Source organism: Nilaparvata lugens, chromosome X, assembly GCF_014356525.2.
Source record: "Nilaparvata lugens isolate BPH chromosome X, ASM1435652v1, whole genome shotgun sequence".
Taxonomy (NCBI): domain Eukaryota; kingdom Metazoa; phylum Arthropoda; class Insecta; order Hemiptera; family Delphacidae; genus Nilaparvata; species Nilaparvata lugens.
Window position 1 is genome coordinate 70725140 of NC_052518.1, and position 25087 is coordinate 70750226.

The 25087-nt window shown below is 35.0% G+C and overlaps 1 protein-coding gene across 1 annotated transcript in view; it reads right to left on the reverse strand.

Moving 5' to 3' along the window:
- The window catches only part of LOC111054785 (low-density lipoprotein receptor-related protein 1), a gene marked incomplete in the record, with an annotated part of 225889 nt that overhangs the window by 150308 nt on the left and 50494 nt on the right, over positions 1-25087 (reverse strand). The window contains 6 exon segments of the mRNA XM_039442030.1: positions 2089-2278; positions 9536-9740; positions 11308-11491; positions 21006-21242; positions 22242-22486; positions 23215-23366. Coding sequence (XP_039297964.1) covers positions 2089-2278; positions 9536-9740; positions 11308-11491; positions 21006-21242; positions 22242-22486; positions 23215-23366 — 1213 coding nt within the window.

Below are 25087 nucleotides of genomic sequence, written 5' to 3' on the forward strand. Positions count from 1 at the left end.
CTGTAAATGAAATAAAATATCTGGGTATCATTTTTGATAATAGACTGAGTTGGATGCAGCACATAGCCTACTTGAAAAATAAGTTGAGAAAGTTGATCTTCGTTTTCTCTAAATTACATGGTATCCTCAATGTTAAAGAATTAAGAATGGTATATTTTTCATTTTCTCAGTCCATCATGACATACGGTATTATTGCATGGAGCGGTGCATGTGATGTATACATTAAAGAATTATCTATAACTCAGAAAGCAATTATCAAGGCTGGACTAGGTCTGGAAAGGACTTATTCATCAGATCTCTTGTTCAATTTTTTCAATGTTCTCACTATAAAAAAACTTTTCATCAAATCTGTTATGACCTATGCATTTAAAAATAAGATTGTTTACAATAATTCCTCTCAACACAATTACCTGACCCGCGGCTCATATCTCCATCATTCTGGTGTTTCAAGTAATATGAGATCTGTCTGCGACAGAAATGTGACATATCTGGTTCACGTAATTCTGCGGAATGCACCTTTGTTTGTTAGTCAGCCGGGGGAATGCTCAATATACCAATACAAAAGAGTATTGCGGGGGTGGTTATCTGCCTTAAATAACGACGAATGTGATCTGATTTTGAGATCTGCGTACGTCTAGCCCCGCTGCGCGCAAACGCGGTTGATTAAACTCCAGGCTTACGCTTCAAATTATTCTACTGTAAACCTATATTCTATACAAATTTTATTCCTCTATATATTTATTATTTTGAGCTTCCAATTTTTATCTTCTCTACCTCAATCAGTAATCAACCAATGAATTTAAATGCATTTAACAGCCATTTTAGAATGTTGGTGTATATATTAGAATGGTGTGTGTATATGTGTGGTGTGTGTGTGGCTGTCTTCCCCCTCCCTGTATGTGTGAGTTGTATGTGTGTAGTTGTGCTACAATATTTCTATGATTGAATAATAATTTCTATTATCTAAAATATCATAATTCAATTTACTTCTTTATTTAAGTTATTCTTTTCATTTCAATACAATGTACCTAGCCAAATCTAATTTCCAGGAATTTCTCTCAAGTTATAATAATTTAAATAATGTAATTACGAACTCAAACAACTCACAAACAGAACTGCGTGTCCATGTGAGTGTTGTTTCAATCATATCCTTTTATATATTGTTTATACTGTAAATGCTGGAAACAAATAAATTTGATTTGATTTGATTTATTACTATCAAATTTCAATCCTTCAATTCTGCACATTGAATTAAGTCTTTAGCATTATTCTATTTAAAAATTATTAATCAATTACAAAATGTTTTATTGATTATAAAGGCCTAACCTATTTGTAGTTCTTATTGTGAATTTATAATCTTGACTACATATCAATCTTAATCATTATTGATATCAATTATTACTATTCAAGGTCATTTATCTTGTTTACCTTGAATTTGAACTTATTTCAATTTATCATGTACAACCATTACTCAAATAGGTACTTAGGTACTATAAATTTATTTGTGACTGCCTTTTAATCTGATTTGAATCAATTTCAACTCAATTTTGGGTTTACATAATAAACAACCATGTATTTAAAAGTATTATTGTTTTTGAGTTCTTATCCATAATCATATTTTATGTATAATTGGATGATTATTCATTCATTTACTGTTTGTATTCCTCTTCTTTATCAGTTGCACATGATTGCTGTATTTTTCAATATATTCAATATCTTTTGCATCTCACATTTCTCTATATTTTTTCTTTCATTTGACCTTTATTATTGGTAGGCTTCGCAACAATTGCAATCACTTAACTTAGCTGTTAAATCTTTTCATCAATATTTCAATATGGGTAATTTACTCTGCATTTTCATTCTGCTCTTTATTTGTAGAGCAGTGGTCCTCCACTATATAAAAACTGTTATAATTGGATCATTTTTTCAAATTCATATTGAAATCAACAACCCACTGATCTACCAGATTTTTTCTTATTGCTTGGTCCAGTTGTAACAGTAAGCTTTTGAAATATTGATGCTTCCCATGTTATTTGGATATATATTGCTACTCACATACATGCAAGGTTTGTTTTATATGGAACTTACAGTCATCAGTGTCGTTTGCAACAGCGACAATTGCCATTGGTCTAGGAATGTCCCGGCGCAGTATGGTGACCTCTTCTCCTGTGTACTTATTGGCACGTATCACCGCATGGATCACCCAATCAGTCCAAAATATAAACTCTCCGTAAACTGCTATGTCGAATGGATGCTGAGGCATGATTGAAGTTAACACCTGAAAAAAGAAAAAATGTAGAAAACAGTCGTGAAAATTCAAACTAGAGGAAATCATAATAGAATAGAGGTGAAAATAATAGAATAGGATGATTCCTTTTTTCTATAGTTTGGGCGCAGAAGGCCCTCTCTTACACTCAATTTTTTGTGACGATATAAAATAAAAATTTATCGAACAATAATGTTTTGAACAAAATAACAAGTTACAAAGATGTACATTATAACAATATATCACTTACAATTACAACAAAAATACATACAATATATTACTATATGAATTACAAATTTCTAGTTTAAAAATTATCCAAGTCTCAAAGTACAGTTTGTTTTGGTAGGATACATTGATTCTAAAAATTTTCTGATCATGATTACAGGCTTGCATGCAAGTAGTTTAAAGCGTCCATACTACAAAAATATTCTCTTGTTTTTAAGCAATTATCCAAATTTTACTGTGTGTACCAATATTACTGTTTGTGCTGAATTATATTAGATAGCTTCAACAAATATTATTTTAAAATTTTGTTTGTCATGTAAATATAATATAAATTACAGGATACATTAGGTGTTTCATAACACTTGGAAGAATCTGATATTAATCACAATGAAACCACCTCTTCAGTATATCAATTCCAAAAAATATTGTTTTGAAATCTTTATTATATTAAAGCCACATAGACAAAAAATTCGCAGCCAAGACGGCTGATTGTCACGGAGAACCAACCTCGAAATCAATTAGGGAACGTACTGGAGGCTATGGGAAAACCTACAAATCACGAAAATTTCAACCCCTTGGCCCCCTAGAGACACCCAAATTTTTTCGACATTTGATATCAGCATCGCACAGAAAATTCGATAAAAGCTTTATTTTTCAGCCCCCGGAGATAAACCTATAGCCATAGTTGAATTTCAACCGAATTCAAATGGGGACCCGGGAAATTGAGTTTTCATCGAAAATTTGAAGTTTTCCCAAAAACGAAAAATTCCCATCCAAAACTATAAGATAACTGTGAAAACTGAATACCAAATCTGTTGCATACTACACTGGAGGCTACGGGAAAACCTCCAGACCTTCCAAATTTTTCCCTCCGGCACCCCTGTACACGCTCAAATATTTGGGACACATTTAAATTTGTTTCCCACAAAAAATATATTACATTACATACGGTAGACAGTGTTTTGTCTGTCTGTGTGTGTGAGTGATCTTAGTATGGCAACACTCCCCTCCAGCGTCCTGGCAGTGTTCCAAAGGCTGGCTTCACTGTGTTGATTTTTTCGCTCTGGCTACATTTAGGTAACCGTATATCCATTTCGCTTTCTGGTAAAGTAATGACCTCGTTTGCGCATGCGCCAACAAAGTTCGTTTTGCACAGCATTCATTACCGGAGCTTACCTTGTCTAAATACAGCATTGTAATGCCTATATACACACATATATCCATACATACATTACAATGCTGTATTTAGACTAGGTAAGCTTAGTGCATAATTATATATGCGGATATATGGTGTTGCTTATCTGAATAGAGCATAATTATATTAGAGCAGCTGATTAAAAATTTGGGTGAACGTGAACAGTGAAAATTGAACACTAACTGACACTGAAAGTATCACTTCTAATGTTGATTCCTAATCTATATTTCAGGGTTTCGGTAACAGAACCCCTCTTAAACCACCTCCCAAAAAAAACAAATAAGGGAGTTTAGGTAATAGATAGCTCAGGTCTATGATGATTAGCTTAAAGGCTCTTCACAAAGCTCTTTCCTTGAACTTATCTCTGTTTTGGTGGATGTCACTTGGACTTACTTTTCATTTCACCACCATGAGTACATTATTTGTACTGTATTACAGTATCTGTTATATGTAATACATTATCTGTATTATCCTTTAAAAATAAAATCTTCTTTTCTTTTTCACTAATATATTATTTTTCAAATCCTGGAAGGATGTATACTCCATGATTGAAACGATAGGTTACTTGGAAATCAAAACCATGTGACCACCAACACCACAATGCACATGTATATAGTGGTAGCCGCTCATGTGTAAATGTTCACAGTCATAAAACGCGATTGTACGGGCGAAGCCCGCCTCCCAGCCAGAGCGCTGCCAGGACGCTGGAGGGGAGTGTTGCCATACTAAGATCACTCACACACACAGACAGACAAAACACTGTCTATGTAATGTAATATATTTTTTGTGGGAAACAAATTTAAATGTGTCCCAAATATTTGAGCGTGTACAGGGGTGCCGGAGGGAAAAATTTGGAAGGTCTGGAGGTTTTCCCGTAGCCTCCAGTGTAGTATGCAACAGATTTGGTATTCAGTTTTCACAGTTATCTTATAGTTTTGGATGGGAATTTTTCGTTTTTGGGAAAACTTCAAATTTTCGATGAAAACTCAATTTCCCGGGTCCCCATTTGAATTCGGTAGAAGCGCGGAGGCTGCTACCTAACACTATACAGTCGTAAAAGATAATTGTGCGGGCGAAGCCCGCATCCCAGCCGAAGCGCGAAGCGCGGTTGCTGCTATCCAACCATATACAGTCATAAAAGGCGATTGGGCGGGCGAAGCCCGCATCCCAGCCGTAGCGCGAAGCGCGGAGGCTGCTACTCAACCCTGTACAGCCATAAAAGGCGATTGGGCGGGCGGAACCCTCCTCCCTTCCGGAGCCCGAAGCGCGGAGGATGCTATCCAACTCTACACAGTCAGAAAAGGTGATTGGGCGGGCGAAGCTCGCCTCCCAGCCGGAGCGCGAAGCGCGGAGGCTGCTAACCCACCCTACTGGGGGTGCAGGGGGCGAAGCCTCCCTGCCGGAGCCCGAAGCGCGGAGGCTGCTATCCAACACTACACAGTCAGAAAAGGTGATTGGGCGGGCGAAGCTCGCCTCCCAGCCGGAGCGCGAAGCGTGGAGGCTGCTACCCAACCCTATACAGCCATAAAAGGCGATTGGGCAGGCGAAGCCCGCCTCCCAGCCGGAGCGCGAAGCGCGGAGGCTGCTAACCCACCCTACTGGGGGGGAGCGCGAAGCTCGAGTCTTAGATAAGATAAGATAAGATTCTTCATTTCGCATCCAATTTACAACAACAGAACAGCGCACAAAACTAAAAAAAAGATAGCAAATAAGAATAATAAAACAATACTTAAGACAACTTTTTAAACGAATAAATATGAAATTTGCTGATAATACTAATTGTATTAAATCTCATTATAGGATGATGAAATGTAATCTAGCACAGCTACTCTGTTTTACAAAAATACACCATAATTAATGCACGAAATAAAATACTGCATGCAAAGACCTTGCTGACAAGGTCACGTTCGCATTGCAGGAGCATCACTGAACAGAACTAAAGGACAGTTCAAAACAAGCAAAACTTAACTTAATAAATAATAATGAAAATAGATAAAATATATTAAAGTTGAGAAAAGAAATACAATAAAAAATAATGAGAACTAAAAAGTACAAAAAAATAATCTATCCTGAATATAATTCAAAGAACAAAAGTACTGATAAAAATCGAGGTAGTCAGGCCAAGTTAACCAATAGTTTAAATATAACAATAATATAAACAGATTAAAGCAAAGGCAAATGAATTAGGCTTACATCATTTAGCCATTTGATTAAATTTAGCAAATTGACGATCTTCAATGAATGAATGATTTTCTAAGTGTATATTTGCTTTTAGAGATATATCGATGATTTTATAAGGTATAGTCATAGACCTTAATGATTTTCATTGATGTATCTAACAAATTTAATAATTAACAATGTTTATATCTGTGGTGATAGTTTATAACCGATTCCTCTATAAGGTAATATACTTCAATTGTTTTTGTCAAAATGAATTAAAAGTGTATTGGATCCAATTTTAAGTATTTACTTAAACAGTGACGTTGTAAAGATCTTCCAATCTCTCAGGGCTAAAGGAGAGGAGAAATTTTTTCAGGTTTCCTTTAATTAGCTGTATTCTATTGCAGTTATTGTATAAATTTTTTATCGGAGAAGGTAGAAGATTGAAAAATTTAGGAGTCAGGAAAATAAAAGATTTTTTAAATAAAGTGCAGTTTGGTCTGACACCTCGGATAAAACCCTCATCAGCCTGCCTTGTATGATGAGGGTCAGTTACAGTATCACTATAATCTATTGACACGCCATCATTCATACTTATCAAATAGAATATAGAGAGCACCTTATATACATATAGATGTCTTACCGGGAGGATGCCAAGTTTATAGAAAAGCGGGAAAGAACTGTCACGAGGCCCCACTCCAGCAACTACCCTTATAAATGATTTTTGAAGCTTGATTATGGGTGACATAGTTGTGAAGTAAGTACTGCCCCAGCAGCTTAAACCATAATTAATTCTAGCATGAGCAAAAGAATAATAAACCTCTTTTAATGTGTTGATATTGCAAATACCCTTCAATTGATACATCGTCCTGAGGTAAAAATGTAAAGATTTTTTAAGACTTGAGATGTGGGCCTTCCACGTTAGATTATGGTCAAGGAGGAGACCCAAATATTTAATTGTGGTCTCACCACCAACAATTGGGCAATTGCAGCAATCATGGCTGCAGTTGCTGGCGTGAAGGCGAAGAGGAACAGCAAAACTCTGAGTACCAGTGAGACTAAACAGGATGTAGTTGGTCTTCTGGACATTCATGGATAGCTTATTGCAGGTGAACCATAGTGTCAATTTATTAAGGTCATGCTTAATATCCTCCCTAAGCTGATCCTGAGTGTTTGTGTAGGCCAACGCAGAGTCATCAGCAAAAGCAGTTAACTGACCTCTAAATTCACCCTTGAACAAGTCATTGACGTAGATGAGAAATAAAATGGGTCCAAGTACTGAGCCTTGCGTTACTCCGTGATGGATATATAACAGATCACTTGTATCATTCTTTATCTGAACCGCCTGTTTCCTACCCTGCACGAATGTTCTCATCCACTCCAAAGCTATTCCCCTGATGCCCGCCCTCCACAACTTATGGAACAATAGGCTATGGTTTACAGTGTCAAAAGCCTTGCTAACATCAATAAAGAGACCTGCTGCCCTGCAACCATGTCCTCTATTCAGGCCTGAATAGATAGTTTTTAGAAAATGCTGCAAGGCAAACTCTGTATTTACGCCCTCTCTAAATCCAAACTGCTGATTTGAAAAGAAATTATTGGAATTCAGGAAATGCAATACCCTTTTCTTGATAAGCTTTTCAAAAATTTTAGATAAGGTGGGGAGAAGAGAGATTGGTCGATAGTTATTTTTGGAAAGCCGGTCACCTTTTTTGAATATTGGGATAACACTAGCAATTTTTAATTATCAGGGAATTGATGTAATGGAAATGTTGAACAGATGCACTAACACATTGGAAAGATATGGAAGATTCTCTTTTAATATTCTGGCTGTAATTATATCAGTCCCTGAGCTTTTATTTAATGACAGTTTATTTACAATTTTACACAGTTCTCTCTCATTGATGGGATTAATGAAAATACTTTTAAAACACCTTTCACCCCTGAACTCATTGGAGTATTGCCTGACCAAGTCAGGTGACATTTGAGGACAGGTCTGTGAGAGTATTTCAGGTATTTGGACAAATTGGTCTTATTATATTAAAGCTGCAAAAGACAAAAAATTACGAAAAATTCTCAGCCAACACGGCTGATTGTATCGGAGAACCAACCTCAAAGACAGTTAGAGAACACACTGGAGGCTATGGGAAAACCTCCAAATCACGAAAATTTTACCCCCCTAGCACCACTAGAACCCCACAAATTTTTTCGACACATTTAAATAAGCCTCGCACAGAAAATTCGATAGAAGCTTTTTTGTTCAGCTCCCGGAGATAAGCCTGTATCCATAGTTCGATTTCGATCACATTCAAATGGCGACCCGGGAATTTGAGTTTTCATCGAAAATTTGAATTTTTCCCAAATACCAAAAATTCTCAGCCAAAACTATGAGTTCACTGTGAAAACTGAACACCAAATCTGTTGCATACTACACTGGAGGCTACGGGAAAACCTCCAGACCTTCCAAATTTTGCCCCCCGCCACCCCTGTGCTCCCCCAAATATTTGGGACACATTTAAATTCGTTTCCCACAAAAAATTTATTACAAGCTTATTTGTTCAGCTCGCCAAGTCAAGTGTAAAGCCAAAGCTGAATTTCATCCAATTTCATATGGCGACCCGGAAAATTGAGTTTTCATCGAAAATTTGGAGTTTTCCCAAATACCAAAAATTCTCAGCCAAAACTGTAAAAACTGAACACCAAATCTGTTGCATACTACACTGGAGGCTACGGGAAAACCTCCAGACCTTCCAAATTTTTCCCCCCGGCACTCCTGTACTCACCCAAATATTTGGGACACATTCAAATTTTTTTCCCACAAAAAATTTATTACAAGCTTTATTGATCAGCTCCCGGAGATAAGCCTGTAGCCATAGCTAAATTTCAACCAAATTCAAATGGGGACCCGGAAAATTGAGTTTTCATCGAAAATATGAAGTTTTCCCAAAACAAAAAAATTCTCAGCCAAAACTATGAGTTCGCTGTGAAAACTGAACACCAAATCTGTTGCATACTACACTGGAGGCTACGGGAAAACCTCCAGAACTTTCAAATTTTTTCCCCCGGAACCCCCCCTAGCTGCCCCCAAATATTTGGGACACATTTAAATATGATTCCCACAAAAAATTTATAAGAAGCTTTTTTGTTCAGCTCCCGGAGAAGCCTATAACCATAGCTAAACTTCAACCAAAAATTCAAATGGCGACTCTCGGGAGGCTGCTTTCCAACCCTATATAGTCATAAAAGGCGGGCGTAGCCCACCTACCAGCCGGAGCGCGAAGTGCGGAGGCTGCTACCCAACACTATACAGTCATAAAGACGATTGGGCGGGCGAAGCCCGCCTCACAGCCGGAGCGCGAAGCGCGGAGGCTGCTACCTAACACTATACAGTCATAAAACACGATTGGGCGGGCGAAGCCCGCCTCACAGCCGAAGCGCGGAGGCTGCTAACCCACCCTACTGGGGGTGCAGGGGGCGAAGCCCCCTACCGAGCGCGAAGCGCGAGTTATTATAGTAATCGTACAAAAGTATTGGTGTAGGTGAAAGAAAAATGTCAAATAAATGAGTAAATCAATTTATTCCCTCGTTTCAAAGTGATTGTAGATACTGTGTGATGAACTGCACTTGGGATAAGGAAGGGGAACAAGTTGTAATTTAGTTACTAGTTGCATATTAATATTGCTACTCACAACTCGATTCGATCCATCGTAGTCGGCCCTCTCTATTTTATCCAATCGAGCATCTCCCCAGTAGATTTTCTGCGCGGGGTGGTCCAGGGTTAATGCATTCGGCATACGGATATCAGTAGTGATGATCGATTCTATGGAATTTATAGTAGTGAATGATCGCTGTATACTAGGATGGTGAGAGTTCCAGTTGGTCCAATAAACCCGGCTAGACAATAAAAATAATCACATTATACTTTGCCAATAATATTATCGGATCAGAAAGATAAGGAGAATAAAAAAGTGCAAAACATAAGAATATGAGAATGAGAAAATGTTGAGTGACCTGACTGGCTCAAAGTCGCATCTCATCAATTTAAGGTTCTCTGACATGACTTAACGACTGCTTTTAGGCAGTAAGAGTGAAGAATGAGGAGGAGGAGGAGGCGGTGAAGTAGGAGGAGGAATAGGAGGAAGAAGAAGATTGAGATGAAAAAATGAAAAAGTAGGAAATTACTAGGGATGAAGTGGATGAAGAAGTAGAAGAACAAGAAGAATAAAAGAAGTGTAAATATTTGAAACTAAATCACAGCTAACAAAAGAAATTAACATGAGCTTAATTGTGAATCCATATTTATAAAAACACTTTAAAAAAATGACATCCCATATAAAGATGAATCAATTTATATTTATTTTTTGTAAAGCTTTTTCGTATTTTGTTTTTGGCAAATAAAATTAGAGTAGAGAGAGAGAGTAGAGTAATTAACATGCGATTCGCGCAAAAACAAAGGTTAGCGGTCCTATAATTTGCAGGTAATATCAGTTTTGAAAATAAATATTTTAATTGAGTTGGAAATTAAAAATGAAGACGGAATGCAGTTAACGCAATAACATGATGGCATTTTAAACATTCAGTTGAGCACTGTGTGCAAACAAAGATGAACAACAGCAGCAGTTCCCAGAAAGCAAATTGAAACATAATATGATGTTATCACGATATTATGATATATTAGCACGATATGTAATCTCTGAAAAATCATAACGGTTTGACAAAGGTTGTTAAAAGTGATTGTCTCAAAATTGCGTGTATAAGCCTAGCTCAACTATTCAACTATGCCTCTTACTTGACCATGTTTTATTAATTACATAGCAAGATGCAAATCTGTAAACTGTATTAGTAGCAAATTGTAAATTTGTAAACAAGCACAATGTTAAAGTATATGCTTCCATTCAAAAGGTCAGTGGTCTTTCTCCAAATTCAGAGGAATGTGTTGCTAATCATCTTTTTCTTTAATGAATATTATTTATATTTCTTTCACAGTGCGAGAGATTCGTTTTTCAACTCAACAGTCTATTTTAATCATTCCATCGATTGGAGAATTTTGTAAACCTTGACTGAATTTTTAGAGTAGGTAGCTACGTGATACACTCATGAACAGCAAAATATAATTTGAAGATTAATCGCAAAAAGTTGCGATTAGTCATGTAGTAACATGAAATCATACATACCAGAGAATAGTATATGAGAATAATATCTATTACTGATTTGCGGAGATGCATTGCACATGTTCATTTCACATCAACAATTCTGAATTACATATACGAATAATCTCTTCTATATTCAGGTGGCCAGGAGTTGAGGGGTTAGTAGATGTGCTCAGTTATATGGGCATCACTGCATCCCATTCAACTAATAGTGACAAGTTGAAGTGAATCTCACTATCGGAAATATTAAAAAATTGATATTGATATAATTGAGTGAAGCAAGGTAGGTCTATAATAATTATTGTACTCACGAATCGCATGCATCGACAGCGATACCCCGTGGTTTATCATTGACACCGAGCTTGATCAGAGCTTCTGCCTGTTTTGGAATCGGCTCAGTAAGGTTCAACCTATTTATAGTGGCATCGTTATTGCACGTCCAATAAATGACATTATCAACTGAGTTATAAGACATGCCCTCCACTGAGCCTTGACCTGAAAAAACGTACAAAACGTGAAAGTTAATAAAAAAGTTAAAAAATGGAAAACATCTCTATTCAATAGGGGTATTCACATCTTTGAAGCTACACGTGTCAAATTGGCTATCATATATTCAGTATGTCTTGCCAAATTTTATTATTATTATTATTATATTATTATTATTATATTTTTTTTGTGTGAAGCCACAAATTCTGAGCGGTGCTCAAGTGGCATACAACATGTCATTTTTAGAATGGAGTCACATGAATGCTCTAAAACACTCCTCAATGGTATAAGGACAAGCCTCTACCAGTGTCCTAATTATCTTTGAAACAAATAACTTATAGCTGCTACACAGCCTTATATCCTCGGGAATGCAATTAAAACACTTGAGTCCTGAATAATACGGTCCCTTTTCGAGAAGAGTCAGTCTATGGATAGGGAACTGGAATAATCCTGTATTTTTGGTGCCTCAACACGTTTTTTCAAATGAGGTTACCTAACCACTTTATATTATTGTTTTGTAATGTTTTGTGTATTATTTATTATTGTAAATTGTAAAGTGTGTCAATAAATGAAATGAAAATGAAATGAAATGAAATTTTTACCTCGTGTTTCATAAGTATGACAAAGTCGGTTAGCATTAAAAATATTTTTGTTTTTGAACACAAACGAAACAACTTCAAGGAAGTATATCGCTGGAACTGTAAGTAGTCGGAGTGCCTTGAATATGGTCTTACAGGAGAAAGATGGACCCACTCCCCCCAAAGTCCGAAGTGCTTTTTTCTGCATTTTCAAGTTTTTGTTCAAATGAATTCTTCCAGCCCCCCAAAACAAAATACTAAATCTAATAAGTGAAAGAAAATACCCATGGTAAACCTTTAGAGCTGTCTTGACATTGAATTCGACTCAACAGTCCTCAGAGCAAAGAGAGCATGGTAAAGCCTTTTCTGGAGTTTCTTTATGTGACCATCCCACTTCAAGTTTGCCTGCAATTCAATCCCCAGAAACTTTGTCTTATCAGTAGCAGGACACTCCCATCCCACAATAGCTGGATCATTCTCATTACCTCTCATAGAGAACTTAATAAAATTTGTCTTGCTTCGATTAAGCTTCGAGGAATTATCATAAAACCATCCATTGAGCTGCTGCATGGCAATCTTAGCCTTCTCCATGACATCTTGATAGTTGCTTCCTTCAAGTAAGATTGTTGTGTCGTCAGCATACAACACCAATTTACCATCAACATTGTAGGACAAGTCGTTGATAAATATATTGAACAATGTAGGCCCAAGTATGGAGCCCTGAGGAACCCCTCGCTTAACCATCTGCCATTCAGAAAGCACCTGAGAGCCATCACAATCATTTTTCACAGCCTGGTATCTATCCACAAGATAGGATCTCAAAAACACCTCTGCATGACCTCTAAATCCATAAAATTCAAGCTTACTCAAAAGGAGTTCATGATCGACCATCTCGAACGCTCTGGATAAGTCACAGAAGACACCCACAGCCCTCCGCGACCCATCCAGAGCCCCCAACAAATCGGATATAACATCAAACGTGGCCGACTTAGTTGATGCACCCCTTCTGAAACCATATTGTTTATTATAAAATATTCTTTCACTCTCCAAGTAAGCAGACATTATGTTGAAATATAACCCTTTCGAAAATCTTGGAGAAAGTCGTCAATTATGCTATAGGCCGATAATTCTCTACATCTTTTTTACTTTCTTTCTTATGGATGGGTTTAATGACAACGAATTTTAGTTTCTGTGGGAATATCCCTTCCTTGAGACACACATTTAAAACGTGCGTGAGAGGCTGCAATATAATGGGACATACCCATTTCACTACCCTGGAAGAAATTTCATCCCAGCCACATGAACCAGTATTTTTCAAACCCAAGATCGCTCCTTTCAACTCACTCTCAGTAATAGCTCTGAATCTGAATATGCCAAATTGTCTACCTATTTTTTTTAGATAACGCTTCTCATGACTCAGCCCAGCAGAGCTCGTCCGTTCAGTACCACATTCCAAAAAATACTCATTGAACAAAGATGCAACCCTTACTGGATCAGAAACATTAGCATTTCCATTAGTTAACTCAATTTTTTGCTCACTATAGTTCGACAGCCCCAATTCTTTCCTGACAACAGAATACGCTCCTCTGTTGACATTACTTGACTGTGAGATGATCTTCTCATTGGCTTTCTGCTTGGCCAATAATATTATTTTTTTCAAGATTTTCTTATAGGTACAATATACTCTCAGGTCAATATACTTTTGTACTCTTATAAGCACAAACCACCTGTGCTCACTGTTCCACTACAGGACATGATGTTAAAGAGTGCCCTAATAGAGACAAAAAGCCCTCATGTTTGAATTGCCGCAATGATATAAAAGCTTTCGATCACAAAGTAGGTGACAGAGAGTGCCCTTCCTATCAAAAAGCGCTACAACAAATAATTGATAGAACTGATTATGGAATCTGAAAGAAATATATTTAATATACTGAGGATAAATAAAAATAATAGTGATAGTAAAATCAAGCAATCAACCCAACACAAAATGATTACTTTAAATTCCATACTTAACAAAATTGATAGTTTCTGCGTAACAACTAATACTGATAAAAGTAAGATAAGTCTGGTTTATAATTTTGGTAAGAGGGTTGATGTTATGATATCTTTTACAAAAATAGGAAATATTATTAAAACATCCAAAGGTCTCTCTCTGCTTAGAAATAAAAAGTATTTCTCTCTTGAAGAATGGAATCACCTGAATGTGTTACTGGATTCTAATTGTATAAGAGTTTTGTTTTCTGATAAGAACATTCCTATTTTCATATTAAATGATGGTGAAAATGGGGTACTTATTGATCTTTTGAATAGAATAAATGATTGGAGTAAATTCAATTACCCTGTGATTATAGGAATTGATTCTTTTAACAATCTGGGTGAAACTTATTTTGATATTCCTGCCACTGAACTCTTGATATTCCTGCCACTGAACTCTTGAGTACTGTCATAGGAGCTAGAGATTTGAAGTTTATTTTTTATTATCGAGGTTATTGTGAAATTAATTTTCTTAATATACCTAAGCTATCTGATAGTCCGGGAGTTGAGTACCCTGTGGGATTCTTTAAAGGTAATAATAAACGTGAAGCATTCATAAACTCTATGATTGAATTACGGACCCTACTTCAAAACACTGATAACGAAAATGCTAAAACATATAAAAATATTCTTCTTAGGGTCACGCATAGAAACATTTCAATATCAGGTGATGAACTAATAAGCGTCCTGAATAACAATATGAACATCTATGATAATAATTTGACAAGATTCCTATTCAAAACAAACTCTAAATACCGAATGGGATATTGCTTGGAGCAGGGTACTTCCATACGTAGAATTTCAAGAGGAAACTTTAAAATTCTCTACTAAAGAACGATATGTTTTAGTCACACGTAATACTACACTTATGCTGAATAGCGAATTAATAAAAACTATAAATAGAATAACACTTCATGAGTGTAAACTTCCTAAAATAAAATGGTATGACGGTGTTCCCGGCTGTGGTAAATCTTACTTTATAGTCTCGCATCATGAGCCTGGCAAGGATCTAGTACTCACTCAAACACGGGCAGGTATTAAAGCAATCCGTGAAACTGTCATTGAAAGGTATGGTCGAAAACATTGTAATCGTCTTAAGCTTGATTACAGGACAGTTGGCTCATATATAATAAATCATAATCATAATAAAACATACAATAGAGTTTTTATTGATGAAGCTCTACTTATGAATGCGGGTTACATCGGTTTTATTGCTTACTTGAGTAAGGCCTCAGAAATAATTGTAGTTGGTGACGCAAACCAAATACCCTACATTGAGAGAAGTAATTATGCCACAAGATGGCATAAAATTTCAGAATTCTGCGAACCTTTTAAAAAACAAACGGTAACTCGTAGATGTCCTATCGATGTTTGTTTTGTCCTTTCCACTGTCTATGAAAATATTACGACGCTTAATGAAAGAGCTATCTCAATTCTGCCTACTTACAGAAATGGGGAATACCATCTGATACAACCCGACACTTTGATATTAACATTCACCCAAGAGGAAAAACTTATGGTGGATGATACTATAAAGTGGAGAGAGGATGTTGCACTTCACACAATCCACGAAGCACAAGGGCTAACTCATAAAAATGTTATTCTAATCAGAATTAAGTACAAGGAGAATGAAATCTATAACAGCATGCCCCATGCGATTGTTGCCTTGTCTAGACACACTGAAACTTTCAGGTATTTAACAACCAGTCTTGTAGATGATGCTGTGGACAAACTAATTAAGAAACTTAAATTCATAGATAGTGGGGGGCTTGTTAAATGGAACAAGGAAGAGAGAAGTGGACCTGATGATATAAGTTATGAGTGACACTGAAGAAGTTCTTAATATTTTAGAAACAGAAAATGAAACAGATGTAATCGACGATTATTTGAACTATCACTTTCACGAGGACAGAAATAAAGATACTGAGTGTTTCAATATTATGTCTATGAATATACGTAGTTTGAATGCTAATTTCGATCAGTTTATTTGCTGCCTCAATGAATTGAAAACTGATATTCACATTATAATATTAACTGAGACCTGGTTGACTGCAGATATGCCGTTCATTTTCAACATTCCTGGATATACGGCAATAAATAAGTACACTAAACAGAATAAATGTGATGGATTATGCATGTACATAAAAGATTGCATAAGATTCAATGAAGTTTCACTCGATATCACTGATGCCAATGTAGTTAGTGCTGACTTAAGAATTGATGATTTTATTGTGAAGGTGATTGGGGTTTATAGATCACCAAGTAATCAAAATATTGATAATTTTCTTAATAGTCTGAGTAATGAAATCAGTAAAATTCCTAATGGAATAAATGTATGTGTGGCGGGAGACATGAATATGAATACACATTCAACTAGTGTTCCTGTTCAAGATTATCTGCATATTTTCAATAGTAATGGCTATAAGTCTTACATAACTGGTGATACCAGAGTAACAACCACAACAAATTCTTGCATTGACCACATTTTTTATAAAAATTCAGGCAACCATTCTATGTCCATTAAAGGAGTTATATTTAGGACAACCATAACTGACCACTACGCGGTTGTACTGAACTTGGTGAAGGTTCCTATCAATAAGGATAATAGAAACGTATTGATAAACACATTAACTAGAACCAACTATCATGTACTATTGGAACGCATAAGGAATGAAGATTGGGGAGAAATCCATACCGTGAATGGAAGCATTGACACTATTATGGATAAATTTGTCGATCGTTTGACCAGTCTCATCAATCAATGCAAGAAGGTAAAAGTGATACCAAACAGACTTCGTCCCCTGAAGCCCTGGATATCTGAAGGCATCATAAGATCAATAATCAAGCGGGACAAAATGCATTCTAGACTCAGAAGAGATCCTAATAACAATATCTTGAAGAATGAATATAAGGCTTATCGTAATGGTTTGAATAAGATCATAAATCATGCAAAGGAAGTCTACTATAAAGGGAAAATTGAAAATTGTAATAACAACATCATGAAGTTGTGGGAGTGCATAAACGAAGTTATAGGTGAGGCCAGTATCAAGGAAAAGAGTACTGAACTTGACGCTCACTCCCTCAACAATTATTTCACAAATGTGGGTAAATTACAAGCTCAAACTATCAATATCCCTGATAATACTGGTGATCGATTTCCTGCAATACAGATCGATAACACGTTTTTTATGAGACCAACGTGCCCAGTTGAAGTTGAGGCAACTATTAAAAATCTAAAGAACAACTGCAGTCCTGGTATTGATGGTCTAGGTAATATTACGCTGAAGAAAATAGCCAATTTTATATCTCAACCTCTCGCTTTCATTTTTAATAGATGCTTTGAGGAGGGATATTTTCCCGAGCACCTCAAATCCGCCAAAATAAAACCTCTATTCAAACAAGGTGACCCGACTAATCCCTGTAATTATAGACCGATTAGTCTTATCAGCAACCTTGCTAAAATAATGGAGAAACTAATAAAGTCAAGAGTTGTTTCTTTCTTGAATCTTAACAAAATAATCAACAAGAACCAATTCGGTTTCCAAAATGGTAAAAGTACATCTGACGCTCTAATAAAGTTCATCAATACTTTATCTGATATAATAAACTCAAATAAGAAAACTATTGCGGTCTTCCTGGATATACGCAAAGCTTTTGATACAATACCTCATAATACTTTGTTCAATAAACTGGAGTCCTATGGTTTCAGAGGAGTCTCGCTTAAATTGTTCAAAAGCTATCTGAGTAATAGAACCCAGTCCCTAACCATAAATGATCAATCTAGTATAACTAACTTAACTTCTTATGGTCTTCCTCAAGGTACTGTACTTTCTCCCATCCTTTTCATACTCTATGTAAATGACTTTTTAAATTTAAGACTTCTAAACTCAACTGTGATATCCTTTGCAGATGATACTGCAGCTATTTTTCACGGTAATTCATGGAATGAAGTTCATACTATAGCTGAAAATAATATGCTTTTAATTAAGAAGTGGTTAGATAAGAATACCTTAAGTTTAAATATTGAAAAAACTAATTACATAACTTTCTCTGCAAATAGAGTAGGGCAGCCTAACGAGAATCAAGATTTGAGACTACATTCTCAGTGCAATTTAAACTTGGGTAATTGTGATTGTCCCACCATTAAAAAAGTCAATAATACTAAGTATTTGGGAATTATAATTGATGAAAACCTTAAATGGGATGTTCATATTAAATACATATGTAGAGAAATTAGATATTTATCTTTTAAATTTCACCAAGTTAACAGAATTCTTAATAAGAACCACCTGAAAATGATGTATCATGCTCTAGTCAAGTCAATTCTGCAGTATGGCATAGTTGTTTGGGGAGGCTGTTTCAACTGTCATATTGCTGAATTATTTGTAGCACAAAAACTGATAATTAAAACTATATTAAGCAAACCCAGGCTCTATCTAACGGATATGGTTTTTAGTGATTTTGAGGTCATGACTATACGTCAATTATACATAAAAACCGTAATTGAGTTCTTAATAAAATATAGATCCGATTTTCCTCTCACAATAAACTCTACTCTTAATTATTATAATCTAAGGGCCACTGCTAACAAATATGTAGCCTATAACACTAATATTGAATGTATAAGGAGGCAATTAATTTACATAGTTACTAAAATAATAAACCTCATTCCAAATCACTTTCTCATGGACAATAAGATCAGCGGAAAAATTAAACTGGATATAAAAAACTGGACATACAGTAATTTCTTCTTCCATTTAGATATATGACTCGAGATTTCTGCTCCAGCATTTTTTTTTCATTAGTTTTTTCATTTTTCAGTGGACTCGCTTACCTTTATTTTGAGTACCTATTCCTCTATTTTCTTCCTTCCCCCCATTTCTCCCTTCCTTTTTTCCTCATTACTTCTCTTTTTTGCCTGCCTATTACATGGGAAACCATAGTTGGCTAGGTATCTTCCTCTCTTTTTTTTCTCTTCTCCAACACACCCAAACACTAAGCCCATGGTTTTTTATATTTGTAACATTTTATTTGTTTCGTAAATCTTTGTAATTTTGTTTTGTCTTGTTTTGTGTGTTTTTAATAAATTGAAATTGAAAGGTGACAAAAAAATTCAAAAATGTAGGGTCCCTATTAGTTCTAGCCTCTATGCACAGTTCTCTTTTTCTAGAACATGAAATTCTAATTCCATTAGTCAACCAGTTTTTGTTGAAGTGTTTCACTGTAGCTTTAAACTTCTTGGGCGGGAAACATTCAGTAAAACAATTATAAAATAAAGAATGGAAAGCATTAAAGGCATTTTCACCACCATTATTACTGAAACAGGGTGACCAATTTACCGTATTTAATAGTTCGTAGAATGAATTGAGTGACTTATTATCTATACATCTGCCCGACTTATATACAGGACGTTCCACAGCAAACCCGTTCTCTAGAGTCACACTTAAAACCAGATGGTCTGAGAGACCAGGGTCAATTATATTTCCATGAATTTTTTCCACATTGTAATTCGTGATTATATTATCAATACAAGTGGCTGAAAACGAGGATATTCTAGTAGGCTTGTCAAAAACGAATTTATATAAATTCGACGTCGTAATGTTCAAAAACGTATTCTTATCTCTACTGTTTTCTTTTAGAAGATCAATATTGAAATTAACATAAGAAGTTATAGCATCCAATAACAAGTATAAATGATGAAATTATTCTATCAAAAATATTTCTTCTATGCAAGCAATGTTTCAAAAGCTTCGACCATTTTATGGTCGCAATAATCGTCCTACCAAGAGAACTGATCGCAATGAGGTGATGATCAAATTTGAGGAAACTGTTTTGGCAAAGGTTCAAAAACACCCGTACAAAGATGAATCACAAGATCCCATGGAAATGTACATCTCAATGTACATGGAAATGTGCAGGAGAATCAGCGACAGTCATCAAGCAAAAGATTTCCGCCTCTCTGACATCGAAAGGCGAATGATTATCGACATCTCACCTAAACTCGACGATGGGTGGCTCGTTGGAGTAAGTGATATCGCGCCGGTCTAATAATCAAAATAGCCCGAGTTCGAATCTCGACCGGGGGGAAAGAGTTTTTGACCACAGCATAATCACATAGATACGGCTACATCGTCTTTCGGAGGAGACGATAAGTCGTCGGTCCCAACTACCTAATAAGTAGTCGACATCTCTCATCATCCCTCTCACTCATTACCCACGCACAAGCCTAAGAGCTTATGTGGGCATTAGCCTCATTATTATTATATAGATGAGGTCAATATGCGATCTTAGCAAGACGGTTCAATGTGCCAAAACAATAAATTACCGTATTGACATTCTGTATGTGAGATTTTCATACATGGTAACTTCTTGCAGACGACATCGACTGGCCCCAAAGATCGAGTAATTTGACTCCACTAAATTTTTTCTTGAAGTGCTATGCTTATTTACAGGTCTATGACATTAAGCCGTGGACCAACAATGCCCAAAAAATCAACATTACTCAAGCCATCAATAAAATTCAGCCCAATTTGTGTGCCAGATTAATGGAAAAATGGACTCCTCGGATCCCCACCACCACGCAACCATTTTAACATCATCATATTACATGCAAAATGGCATCTCAAAATATCTGACACACTGTTTGTTTTCAATTTCTAAAATAGGAAACGAAATAAAAAACCCTATAGATAGTGATAATAGAACTATTGTAATGAGCACAAAGACAAGATAATACCATTCCTGGAATTTATTCCCAATCTCCTCAAATAAAATTGCCTTAAATCAAAATATTTTCTCCCACTGTAAACAGTTTTCTGCTTAAAAATAGTTTAATCAAGGCTTTTTCAAATTAAAATATTTTTTCAACTTATGGCCAATAAAAAATATATATATTTGAGGTAATTACTCACGATCTATGACAATGCGATGGTTGGATCCGTTAAAATTGACCGCATTGATAGCACTTCTCTGTATATCTGAATAGTAGAGCGTCTGTCTCTTATAGTCAAAAGTGAGTCCAATGGCATTTTTCATCAATTCCTTGGATTGAATGCTTGGGAATGGAGAGTTCATAGTATTGGCTCCTGTATCCATATGAACTGAATCGATCCTTACAACTCTGCTGTACATTAGAAAACTCGAATATTCTGTAAAAATATGAACTGTATGATTGAAATACAATGCAATCTGCTTTTTAGTTATAAAACAACCACGATCTCTTTCTTCTACCTACATTGATTGAATATTATACCTACATGGAGCTGCTAGAATAATTATAAGACTATTTCATAAGTCAAGATGTATAAACAGTGCCAACAAAAGACACATAGGCCCACAAAAACTTTTGTTATGGAGATGAACTTCTTTCTTTTAATTTGTGCAGGCTAAAGGAGGGAACTAAAATGATTATTTACAATATTAAAATTTGTTGAGAAATTCAATAAAACCAGTTAGAAGTTTGTAACATCTACTGTTATTGATATAAGAAAAACATTATAAGAGCTTGATTTCACAACTTGAAACATATTTCAAGGATATTAAATCTAGGATACTAGATATCTATGTACTAGGCACTTTAAGTACTAGCTTTAGGTTTACCTGGGATTTAGATACTAGGTACTATTTCTCAACTAGGATACCTACTTAATTCTATCATAGAATACATGATTCTGGACATAACATGTACAATCACTTGATTGTCTAAAACTCACTTGAACTTGATAAATCTCTTTTCTATTGATTAAAAACGAGGATTTTTTGTCCATTTCGACTCCTTTTAATTCTGACATCTAAGGTTTGGGCGAGTTCTAGACAATGAAATATTGAATATTTAACTAACCAGTCATAATGTTTCTCTATCATCAATTAGAATTTGCTATAGAATGAAGTATTTTTCTTATAATTTTGTAAATTGCTATAGAATTCTCATTTTCTTTTACCAATAAATTTTTTAAATAAACTGAAAACTGTCATTAGATGTGTTGCATTTTTTTTATCAAAACAATCAAACTCAAACTATAATTTTAATTCAACTTGGATTTTGTATCAATAAATACAAATTATATATTCAAGTACAAAGTACAACATATTGTGTTTTTATTTCATTATGAAACTCACATTATGAAATTGAATGTCACACGACTAACCTTTACATGTCTTTCCATCTTCGGCAACAAGTCCATGTGAGCACATACACACAGGATAAGTGCCATTGAAGAGACATAATTCTTCACATCCACCGTTATCGACAGCGCAAGGGTTGGTACCCTGCCTATGCTTTTTAGAATATACGGCCAGATCTTTGAGCGATTCACCAAGGCCATTTATGAGCACAGTGAAGTTGGATACGTTCCTGCTTGGAGCTGATAGGATGCTCCCTCTCATATACACTCTGCAAAATACAATACAGACATCAAATCAGAGATAAATGATCAAAAATGTGTCTTATAAATATCAATGTAGGAAAATTTAATCTAGTTGATAAATCTTGAAAGTTGATAAATCACAAAAAAATCAAAGACAATAAATTCCAGTTTCAGCAATTCTGTTAATCAAATGTAACAGTATTAGTCTCAAGTATAATATATTGTTTATTGTTTATTACATTCTGTGGTCTGATCCTATCTGATCCTAAGGATGACTTACCATTCAGTTTATGATAGCCAAATACAAGGACTCCAAATTCATGTCCATGAAGTTTATGCTTAATTTATCGAATTCATCCTATTGAATTATTTCCCTATCTGAAATGCAGAGATGAGTCAAAGTGTTGCCCATTCATCCCACCATTAACCTCTTCAATTGTCAATTTAAATGTTTCGGTCAAGTCATGCATATGTTTTTCTTCATTTACCTTGAAATTATTTTAAATTGATTCTATTATGGTTGGTCTATGATTTTTATTGATGAATTGAAAAATAGTTTCCTTCATGGAGAAAATGTCTATAGCTGTCTATAGCTCTATTTTTCGCTTATTTACTTGATTCCATTTTACTTTTCTGTTCACATTCTTCAAACTCTTCAACATACTAGAATACAAAAATATGAGAAAATTTTCAAAAAAACTACTAACTTGCACTATACTAAAATACCAAACTTTTAAAATACTTAGATACTCACATATCAATCCAGTACAGTTTATCATCATGGAAGGCCAATGAGAAAGGATTTTCAAGAGGACTACCATGTAAGAGAACCTCTCTCATGGAGCCATCGTAGTTCATCCACTCAATACTTTGTGTGTAGGAGTCGGTCCAGTAGAGTTTTTGACCCTGCATGGTGAACGAACGCAACCAAATTTATACAAACAGGAGAAGAATTGACTTCAGGGAAATAATTTATCAATGTATACATGGTGAGCAAAGTGAAGTCACTTTATACATGTTTCAAGTGAAATATCACATAAATTAATAGATATACGGTTATAACGCTCATTTTATTCAATTCTTCATAGTAGAAAACATAAAAAGTAATTTAATTAATCTCCAAATTCACCTTCTTAGGATTTCATCAACGGTTCATTTCACTAAATTTTTTATGAAATCGCTCACCCTAGATAAATTGTCAACAAAGAATTTTTGGATCCTAATTTATGTGAATTTTTTTAATTATCTTCAGCTAGTATAATGTGCACAGAAACCACCGGTAACATTAATAGCCGTTTTCATAGGACATTCATAAAATTGCAAGAATTTACCAATAATGGTAGATTAAATTTCCGTTGTTTCGAAAAATATTTTAATGGTAAAAATAATAGTTGATGGATAGTGTGGTGCAGACCATCCTTGATGAAGTACGTATTAGGAGGAAAAATTGAAAAATTAACATTATTCCTGAAATCTCTTATTAATTTGTTGCATGGTTGGGTTAGGCTTGTTTTTGTAAATTCCAAGTAAAAATGAAAAAGAAAAAATAACAAAAAGAAAACTTCTTTTATCTTCAAATAATTAATGAATGTAAATATACGTTAATTAAGTTTGGAGAAGAGAATCGGAGAGACTAGTCAAAACTGAATCAACTAGTATGTAGGATAAAAAGTAGATAATGAAAATTATAACAAATAATAATGTTGATGAATAAGGTTGGAGGAGAGAGCAAACTGGCCAATATATTGCAAGTTTCAGGAATTCCAAATGGATTTCGTTATAATATAATGATAAATAAGGAAGTTATAACTAAAATACATAATAATCCTTGGACCAGTTATAGAATAGACACGCTCCATTGTATATTAATTCTGAAAGTCGATGAAGCCAACATCTACTGCCATATCGCCCCATCGTGACGTCAACATCGTATAGAAAACTTCTCTGTAGAGTTTGTAAATTAGATAGATCTTATCTTTCTATGTTGAGACCTAGAACTGTGATATTTTAAGAATGTGCTAAGAGAACAAAAATAGACAGTTACTAATAGTTTATTATCATACAATTTTGAAAACAAAAACTACTAATTATCTGTTCAAACTATTAACAGACATCTTATATGCTGTACAAAATATACATGCTTCAAGGTTATATTCATACTAAGGTTTTTTGTTCAATTCATTTGCCAAAAAATTCAAGACAAGCAATCCTACAAAATAAAACTACAAGTTTAAAATAGATCACCAGCAGCAAGTTCTGTAAAAATAATTATATAATTTTAATTCTTAATATATAATTATAAGTTCTTAATTATAAAATTTTAGTTCTTTAATAATTAACTTCCATCTGAAATAGACACAATCTGATATGGAAAACAATGTAAACAAACTCTACAGAAAAGTTTTCTATACGATGCTGACGTCACGATGTGGCGATATGGCAGTAGATGTTGGCTTCATCGACTTTCAGTATGGGGTGTGTCTATTCTGTAATAGAACTACATAATTTATATTATTTGTCATGAATTTTCACAATGAATAGATAAATTGTTGACGACGGTGAAAATTCATGACAAGTAAAATTATGAAAAAAATGAGAGGCTCTAGTCAGTCGGTTACGAGGACGGG